The sequence below is a fragment of the Psammomys obesus genome, unplaced genomic scaffold, assembly GCF_907164565.1.
Source record: "Psammomys obesus unplaced genomic scaffold, mPsaObe1.curated_primary_1811, whole genome shotgun sequence".
NCBI classification, from domain to species: domain Eukaryota; kingdom Metazoa; phylum Chordata; class Mammalia; order Rodentia; family Muridae; genus Psammomys; species Psammomys obesus.
The window spans coordinates 19,028,316-19,038,572 of NW_026596046.1; the positions used below are offsets into that span (position 1 = coordinate 19,028,316).

Below are 10,257 nucleotides of genomic sequence, written 5' to 3' on the forward strand. Positions count from 1 at the left end.
TCTCCTGCATCAGGTTCTCAGTGCTAGAAGCATCACTAAGTACTTCCATATTTTCTGTTGACCTTTGAATATTATTTCTCATCTAGACTCCAGGAATTTTGAAGGTAATAGTTTCATGTCTTGGGTGATAGTATGGATGTTTTTTCCTCCTTGGTACCATTTCTAACTTTGCACTGATATATATTACTGATTTCAAAACCTAACTCAGCCACTGACACTTAGGACATAACTGTGTGGTCATTTAATTGAATCATTATATTTCTGTCTTATCTGGGAATTCATTTTGTAACCTCTTTAGTTTTTTTCTGGAGCTCATACAATCTTAGTAGGAAGGTGATGAAACTGTCCTCATGTAGTGTTGAGATAGTTACTTTCTTCTTCAGTACTTTATTGGTATGTGAAATAAATGTTAATTCTAAATATAAAATGCAGGCCTTAAAGGCAAGATCAGCACCAATAGGTGAATGGAGTAGAAATATGGCTGATAATGGATCTCATGTTTATGGTGCTACTCTAATAGAGGTAATTTCTAAATGTTTTGAGAAAAATCAAAATTCAGATATTGTAAAAGCCATGTCATCTGATAAGGGATTGTAAGCAATTCATTATTATGATTGTTGTAGTTGTCTTTTTTTTTTTTGTGGAGGCAGTGTTTCTCTTATCTGTCCTGGAGCTGGATTTGTAGACCAAGCTGTCCTTGAACTGCTAGAGATCCACCTGCCTCTGCCCTCCAAATGCTGGGATTAAAGGCATATGCCACCACCATTCAGCTGGCAAGACATTTTTAGAAATATTGTTTTGTTTTCTAGAGGCAATCCAAAAGGAAAGGCCCTGTCTCATGGAGTAATGCAGAAGGTGTGATCTCAGTATGCAGAAATACTTGTTTTACATATTGAAACCACTGAAGTTATTCTGTATGAATCAGAATTAACTTCCCTACTTATTCAACTAGAACCATAATCAGACTTAGAAATCCTTCATTGTATATAACACATATCAAATCCCAAATGGGTCAGGCCCTCTAGCACAAGGTAACAATGAAATTGATCAGCTGTGAATAGGAAATGCGCTGGAAGCCTTAGAATTGCATAAGAAACACCATGTCAACAGCAAAGGTTTGAAGAAAGATTTTTCTATCACTTGGAAATAAGCCAAGGAAATTACAAAGCAAGGTTCTACTTGTTCTTTGTATAACCAAACTCCATTCCTACAGGAAATAACTTTGGGTATCTTTTGTACCCAAAGAAATGAAATTTGGTAAATGGATGTCTTTCTTTTTGCAGTTTAGAAAAATTAAAGCAGGTGCAACAAACCATAGATACTTATTCAGGATTTCAATAAGCAACTGCTTTAAGTTCTGAAATGACTGCTTTTATAATTACACATTTATTAGAAGTTATGGATATTATGGGGATACCTGTACAGCAATGATTGACAATGCTCCAGCATAGGTCTCTAGAAAAATGAAACAAATTTTTTTGTATATTACAACAAAGCATATTAGAAGAATACCACATAATCATACAGTACAAGCAGTTTTAGAAAGATCTACTTGCCCTTTAAATGAGAAGCTTAATAAACAGGAAGGGGTAATAAAGACTCCTTAGAGATAGTGCTCTATTAACTTTAAACTCTTTGAATGCTGATAAGAAAGTAACAACAGCTACAGAGAGACATTGAATAGTAGGGGGAAAATTGCTGAATTAAATCAGCCCATATATTTAAAATCAATTTGTGAATCAAAAGCTAATATCCAAAATGGCTTCATATGACAATCTGTAGTCCAACATTCTAACATGGATTTAAGACACGTGGTTGAAGAAAACATATTTTTCATTTTATGCCAGTAAGTTAATATAAAAATTAATTTATAATTAAACTGGCATATAATTAGTATACCAGTTAAATTAATATAAAAATATTGTTATTTTTCTTTTACTTTTTCTGATTTTTTTGCAGCATCAAAGTTGTTGTCCATGTGTATTGCTAAAAATGATCATCTATGCCAGGCATAGTGGCACACACCTTTAATCCCAGCACTCAGGGAGGCAGAGGTAGGTGGTTGACTGTGAGTTTGAGACCAGCCTAGTTTACAAAGCAAGTCCAGGACAGCCAGTGCTACACAGAGAAACCCTGTCTTGAACAACAAACCAAACAAACAAAAAAAATGAACATCTCTACTACTGTCAAATGAAGGTGGGAGGGGAAGGCAGGTGTTGCCAGGTAATAGAAAACTCTTTCTTCAAACCTTCGCTGTTAACATGGTGTTTCTTATGAAATTCTGAAGCTTTTAGTACATGTTCTATTAATTCCTCTCTATTCTTACCCCGCCTTCCTCTCCCACCCTCACTTGACACTGGTATTGATGCTCATTTTTAACAATCCACGTGAATAAAAATTTTGATAGGGATTAGATTCCAACAGGAGAGATGTGAATGAGGAGAGGCCATAGTTGGCCAGGCAGCTTGGCCATTCAGTCCTAACTAGCATGTAAATACTAACACGTGCCTTTCCTTTGATCCGGCGTGAGACGATAAAAAGACCTCTGCTTTCTGTTTCCAGCCCTACCTCGGGCCAGCCATCAGCATTGCAGCTACAGCTTGTGTCGTGGTCCACAGGCCCGAGGAGATGAGAGCACCAGCTGCAATGATCAAGGTGGTTTGCACTGAAAGGGGGAGCTCTCCACCACTGCCATCTGCCCATACCTTGTTAAGTCTCATCAGGACTGCCTGCATCCTCTTTCTCTGTGGCCTGGGAAGGCCTCATCACCAAGCGTGAGTGATCAAAGAGCAGGCAACTGAGTTCATGATAGAGGCAGCCTCTGCCCCCCTCACTTGGAGATCCACATGGAGACAGAGCTGCCAGTTGGCCACACCTGAGCAGGGGGTCTAGGTCCTCTCCATGCATGGTCCTTCGTTGGTGCATCAGTCTCTGTAGGACCCCCTGGGCTCAGATCCTTTAGCTTTACTGGTTTCCTTGTGGGGCTCCTGTTCCCTCCATGTCCCTCTATCCCCACTCTTCTCTTCTTCCATAAGACTCTCTGAGCTCTACCCAAAGTTTGGCGGTGAGTCTCAGCATCTGCTTTGTTCTCCTGTTGGGTGGATCCTTTCAAAGGACCCTCTATAGTAAGCTTCCATCCTGTTTCCTCCCTTATACCCCTTCTGGTGTCTATCCTGTTTGCCATTCTGAATGAGATGTAAGCATCTTCCCTAGGATTCTCTTTAGTGTTTAGCTTCTTCAGGTCTGTAGATGGCTGTCCTGTATTATACGGCTAATATCTGCTTATAAGTAAGTGTATACCAAGCCTGTCTTTCTGGGTTACCTCACTCAGGATGATCTCTTCTGTTTCCATCCATTTGCCTGCAAATTTTATGATTTCCTTGTTTTTAATTGCTGAGTAGTATTCCATTGTGTAAATGTGCCACAATTTCTGTGTCAGTTCTTCCGTTGAGGAACATCTAGGTTGTTTCCAGATTCTGGTTATTACAAATAAAGCTGCTACAAACATAGTTGAGCAAATGTCCTTATTGAATGGTGGGGTATCTTTTGGGTACATACCCAGGAGTGGTATAGCTGGATCTTGAGGTAGCGCTGTTCCCAATTTTCTGAGAAAGTGCCATATTGATTTCCAAAGTGGTTGTTCAAGTTTACGTTCCCACCAGCAATGGAGGAGGGTTCCCTTTCTCCACATCCTCTCCAACATGTGTTGTCACTTAGCCATTCTGATGGACGTGAGATGGAATCTTAGAGTTGTTTTGATTTGCATTTCCCTGATGACTACAGATGCTGAGCATTTTTTTTTTGACTTTCCAGAATTTTTAATAGTTAAATGCAGAGGATTGGTTCATTTCAGCTCCTTCACTGCCAAACCAGGGGGTAGGGACTGCTTCAGCTTCTCTGTGATGACCAGGGTGTAGAAGTACCTGCTGCAGCAAACCTTGAACTTTACGTTATCCGTGTTCTTCTTGGTCTTGACAGATTTAGCGTCCTTCCGCCGGGCTGTGAGCAGAAAGTCCTTGATTTCCTCAGTTTCCCAAGGCATGGCAACAGGTTCTCGGCACTGGCAACGGCACCTGAAACACTCACAGTGCTAAGAACCGAAGAGAACTGTTGAGCATTTCTTTGTTTCTCTGTCACTTGATATTCCTCTGTTGAGAATTATTTGCTTAGCTCTGTACCCCATATTTTACTTGGATTATTTGGTTTGTTGGTGTCTAATTTCTTAAGTTCTTTATATATTCTTGATACTTACCCTCTATGGGATGTAGGGTTGGTGAAGATCTTTTTCCAGTCTGTAGGCTGTCGTTTTGTTCTGTTGACAGTGTCTTTTGCTTTACAGAACTCTTTTAGTTTCACAAGGTCCCATTTATTAAGTGTAGACCTTAGAGCCTGATCTATTGGTATTTTGTTCAGGAAGTTGTCTCCTGGTGGTACACGGTTTTAAGGACCACGTGTCTCTGGGAGATTATAAAATCCACAATGGGATGAACCTGGAACTTTATTACCAATAGAGGGGATTCCTCCACCTTGTCCTGCCTTGTCTTCCTCTTCCTCCCTCACCTGACACTGATAAAGACCCGTTGGTATATTGTTCTTGTGGAATGTATATAATTTACCATTGTTCATTCAAATGCTGCTTTCTCTACCCCACTCTCTGGTTTCAATCTGGACATTGCATTGTGATGCTTATTCTAAGCATCATCTGTCTCAAGTTTGTATAATCATGCTACCATTTGTTCTCTATATTGTCAATTATGCTGAGTAATGGAGAGAATAGGGTGGGACTTCCTGGTCGGGAGGGGAGGAGAAAGAAGTGAGTGGGAGGAGTTGGAGAGTAGGAGGACTTGGAATCTTGAGGAGAGATGACTTGGACCTAAGATATGACCAAAAGCAAGTATAATGTGGGAAATTCTGAATGAGAGGAAGCTATGTGGGCTTGGAGGTTTAGGATGGAGTAATCATTGCCCAGCATTGTACTCTAAGTTAACTAAATATATCCTAGTCTCTGTGTGGTGATTTGGGTGTACAGCTGTTTAGGAATAACCACTGTTTCACTAAAAGATAAATCGATAATATATACCAATAATCAACAACATAGATGCTCATTTTTAACAATTGACATGAATAAAAACTTTAATGCTGCAAAAAAAAAAAAAAAGAAAGAAAAGAAAAGAAAAAGAACAATATTTTCAAATGATAATTTACCAAAGGCATACTTGTCTTACTGGTATGAAATTGTTTTTTTTTCAAGACAGAGTTTTTCTGTGTAGCCTTGGCTGTCAAGAGCTTGCTTAGACCAGCCTGGCCTCGAACTTACAGAGATCCACCTGCCTCTGCCTCCCTGAGTCCTGGGACTAAAGGCAAGTGACACCAGATCTGGCTCAAAAAACAAAACAAAACAAAAAACCAACAAAAGTGTTTTCTAAAACCATGTGTCTTAATTCCATGTTAGAATGTTAGATGGTCAGTTGCCACCTAGCCCACACAGTTAAGAGATTGAACATTTTTAAGTAAATTTAAAAAGTTACTACAGTTCAAACTTTTTTCTAAATCTCTAAGGGTTGGAGTGATTTGGGGCTAAGATAAAATATTTGAAGAGTGTCCTGGTAGCCAATGCCTTTAATACCAGCAGAGACAGTGGTATCTCTTTAAGTTACTTATTTTCTAAATTCTAGAGTTACAGTGAGTAAGGTGACAGTGGCACATGCCTTTAATCCCACCACTCAGAGACAAAACTCAGACGCAGCTCCTAATTGGTATGTTGGCACACTAGAGAAATCACATTCCACATTTACAGATTATTATAAAAAATCTCTACAAGGCTACTAGAAAGGCAGCTGATTTACAGTGGGGACAGGGACAAAGAGCAGCTTTTGCAACTGCAGGTCACCTCAGCTCCGTGCAGGCGAACCTGAGCAGTACTGAAACAGATGTTCCCACTTACAAAAACATGTTCATTGGGGAATTGGCAACTGGGGACTCTTCATGAAGCAACAAGGACTCCACCAACATCTGCCTGTTGGCTTCTATTGCAAACACTTTCCATATATGAAGAATAAATATTCTCTCCTTGAGAAACAAATCTGATATTTTAGGGACACAGAGAACCTTATACTCCATCATTGCCGACCACCCTGTAGTCATAAAGGTGCCTCTTACAGTGACAGACTGGATGGTTCCAAGGCACAGTCCTTCACAGGCTTAGCCATGAAGGTCGGCTATTACAGTGAAACTGGTACCTATCTGAAGTCCTTCCTGACCAGGATGTGGTAGCAAAGGGCTCTGAGCCCACCCACACTGAGGAAATAGATCAGTTGCCTCTAATCTCCATTCCTAAATCGCTCATCCCTCCCCCAAAAGAGGCACCTATTCAACTGTGAGGACCAAAGGAATGGTCACAGCATTTGGCCACTGCATGGATTTCTGATGCTCCCTCAACCACTGATGGAACCAAAACTAATGGAAAGCGGCAGCCTATGTGGGCGGGGAGGATGCAATGGCCAGTACTGAGGAAGACACCACAGAATCGGTGCAGTCCTGTTGGCTACATGACAAACACCTAGGAAAGCAAAAGGAAAATCTCTACCTCCTCCAGTTCATGGCGCATGCGCAATGGTATAGCTATGTGGTCATCAAAACGAAAACCACTAACTAGCGGATAAATGGCAAAGGTGTCTGGTCATGGGAGGCTTGAACGGAAATGGCAAAACTTAGCCAAGGTGTTTGTAAATATATTTTCAGTTTCCCAAGTCATTATTCAGGGAGTTATTGGTGCAGGAGGAAAAACCCACACTACAGAGTACCCTTGTGGCCATCATATGATGAATTTGCTTGTTTCAGCCCTCAGTGAGCTAGAAAAGGGCCCAGCAGGTATCTGAGGGGCTGTCATCATGGTGCCAAAGGAGCTGAGAGAGTGCAGGCAGAATCTGCCCCACCACCTCCTCGAAACGGTTTGAATTTTTGTTTTGACATAGGTTAGACAAAGCCCATGTGATGTCCCCCTCCCAAAAAAATGTGATTGATATGTTTGTCGACATAAGGTTGAGCAGGCACAGGATGACATTGTTGACAATGATACTGTCTGTGGATTCTGGGCCATCACCGGCTATATGACTAAGGGCCCACACTGCCTGGTTACACGTGCTCAGATGCTGGGGAGACAAGAGTTCGGTCAGGGACTGGACGGCACCCCTTTCACAATAACGCTGGAAGCTCTGGAGGCAATGTTGGTGAGAGCCCATGCTGCCTTGAACTTCAAGTTGGAGGGAAGTGCCTCCTTCAGGAACTCTACCAACATAGGAATGAGCCCTGCCACAGTAATCAATTTCAATGGAGGGTTCTTTTCCTGAGATAGCCTTTTCCTGGCAGCCAGGACACAGGTTTGGATCTGAGCTACTCACACCCTCTGATTGTGTCTTCCAGAGTGGCGCTGGCACTTTAACTGGTGCTCGAGAAACCAAGTCATTGGGGAATTGACTGTTTCTTCTCCTGAAGGCTTGTTCATCTTTCTCAGCCTTTCAGGATTCCAGGCTGGGCTTCTAAGGTGCATGTTGAATGGAGGGAAAAACCACCAACGGAGAGCTGCTCTGGCTTTTCTGTTTTAAGCCAGGGTCTCTCACAGCCTAGAATGGTCTGTAGTTCCTCAGACCTGTAGTTCCTGATCCTCCTGCCTCTGCTGTTGTTTTTAACAAAATCTTTTTTCCCCCCAAGACAGGGTTTCTCTGTGTAGCCTTAGTTGTCCTGGACTCACTTATGTGGATCCGCCTGCCTCTGTGACTGCTGGGATTAAGACATGTGCTGCCATGCCCTGGTATTTTTAACAAAATCTCAACCGTTGCATTTTACCAATAAAGACGAGGGCGCCAGACGCTGGGGTGGAAGCCTGTGAGCTCAGGGAGGGACAGAAAGCACCCAGCTGACCTTCCCCCTCAGCAAACATCCCAAAAGGAAAAGGCCAGCTCTCCTCCACAGAGTCTCAAAAACTCTCGAGCACCATGTCTTTCCTGCCTACTTCCTGCGCACCTGAGCATCTCTCTATTAACCCTCCTGACTTCCTCTGATTCGCTATGGTTTTTTTTTTTCCTATGTTCACTTCCTGTCAACTGGTTGCTTGCTCTGCCTCTTGACCTGCGTTTGACTTCATTTAATCCTTTTTACAATATTCAAGCAGAAGGCTCTTAAATTAAATTGTATAGTAGGGCTGAGGCACACCACAACTAGAAACAGGTTTTTCCAGTAAACAACACAATCTTGGGTTCACAGTGTGATCAAATATCCTGCAATATTTCCTTTTTTTTTTTTTGTTTTTTTGTTTTTTTGTTTTTTTGTTTGTCTAAACAGAAAGGTAAGGTTTTAACTGTATCACAGTAAAACTAGTAAAACTATTTACAGTAACGAAGCTATTTCTACCAAGCTTTCCATAATGTCCATCTTGGTTGTATTTGGCTGTTTTGGAATTAAATATTTTTGAGTTCAAAGTTCTGTAAAATGTCCATGTCGGTCTCCTGTGAACTCCGCAATTTGAATGCCCTGAGCAGTTTGTATTCTGAAGCTGATCTTTGGGTGGTGGTTGTCAGCCTAGTGGCAATCCTGGCTAGGAAGAACACAGCAGTCAGCCCACAGGTGTCCACTGTTTGCTCAGAACCTGGCGGCAGAAGAGGCTTGGGGCAGTTTTTCCCAGTGGTTAGTGTTCCCACAGTCCAGGTGGATTCATCCTGGCAGGGCCTCATCATCTTGGAGATCTCAGGGTTACTGTTAGGAATGGTCATGGGTTATTGTTGAAAACTTAGCAGATGTCCACAAGGTTTGAGGACCACAATCTATTAAGTACATCGAGGCACATAAACTTTGTTCCTCGTTACCTGCTTCAGACTCAAACGTGAAAACATACAGGAAGCGAGATGAAGCTTATTTCTAAAATGAGTTGGTATTCTGTATGGCTACTAGTATAATGAGAAAGTTTATATATACATAATAATCTTATAGATTTTGAGGTAATATTTATGCCTTAAAAGTTTTAGAGAGTCAAATGAAAACCGAAAGTTATGAGATTAGTGGCAATAGACTAGTCCCTTATTTTTTGTTTTCCTCTGCCCCACGCCAGGTGGCTCTTCTGCTATGAGACAGAGAATTTGAATTTTTCTTTAACAAGCATGGGTGAGTTCAGAGAAGGAGAGAGGCACCCTCCAATCCCAATGCCAGCTTTAATTTTGAATTGAATAGAGACCACAAAAAGACCATTTGCCCGTCGGGCGTGGTAGCACACACCTTTAATCCCAGCACTCAGGAGGCAGAGGCAGGCAGAGCTCTGTGAGTTCGAGGCCAGCCTGGTCTACAGAGTGAGATCCAGAACAGCCAAGGATACACAGAGAAACTGTGTCTTGAAAAACCAAGAGACAGAGAGAGAGGAGAGAGAGGAGAGAGCAAGCATCTGTCACTTTCTTCTGCAGAGGGCAGCAGAGACTGGCTGGGGGTGGGAGTGCCGCTTGGGTTGCCCTTCTGGTTCTCTTTCTTCAGGTGTTTCACTTGCCCAGTAGTTTCCGGATTCCTTAGCTGTATGCTTTTATTCGCCTGCAAACATAAAAGCAAAATTCTGCCCCAACCCTAACTTTGTGGGGATTCCTTTTTTGGCAGGTTATAGCTTTCCTAGGGCAAAATGGTTTTTGGCAACAACAAAAAATGTATCTTTGAACTGAAATTTTAAAAATTCTTTTGAAACTAAATATACCTTACTATGTGTGGATAAATATACCTATATTTCCCTTTCTCTTTATATATGAATTCAGGGTTTCAGTGAATTTAGTTTTAGATCACAAAGGACATTCACTTTGAATTTCAGCCTGCCTTTTACAAGTAGCCTTTACATTTAAGTCACTGTAATCCTTGTGTGCCTGCCTCTACTGCCCAAGTGTTGGGATTAAACACAAACTTTGTTCCTCATTACCTACTTCAGACTCAAACCTGCAAACACATACAGGAAGCTACATGTAGCTTATTTCTAGAATGAGTTACTACTCTGTATGACTACTATCATGACAGCCTGGCTATGGGTTCCTCGGAATAGTTATTCTCATAGGGTTTTCCTACTTTATTCTGGTTCTCTATTTCCCCTTATTTTTTAGTGTTAGGGGTAAACTTTCAAGTTTATTCTGAATTCGTTCCCTGGCAAATATTAATATTCTAGCCTTAATTAAACATATTGCCAATTTGTCCGTTATTTCATTATTTTCAGATGTTTTGTCTGTCTTGCCTGTATGA

General features: G+C 41.5%; 1 protein-coding gene across 1 annotated transcript; it reads right to left on the reverse strand.

Moving 5' to 3' along the window:
* Nucleotides 1-3,799: 3,799 nt before the first annotated feature.
* On the reverse strand, nt 3,800-4,042 carry LOC129688350 (60S ribosomal protein L38-like). The gene has a single exon (XM_055623137.1). The coding sequence runs from the start codon at nt 4,040-4,042 to the stop codon at nt 3,845-3,847; it is 198 nt and encodes a 65-aa protein (XP_055479112.1). The 3' UTR covers nt 3,800-3,844.
* Between the last annotated feature and the right edge of the window lie 6,215 nt (nt 4,043-10,257).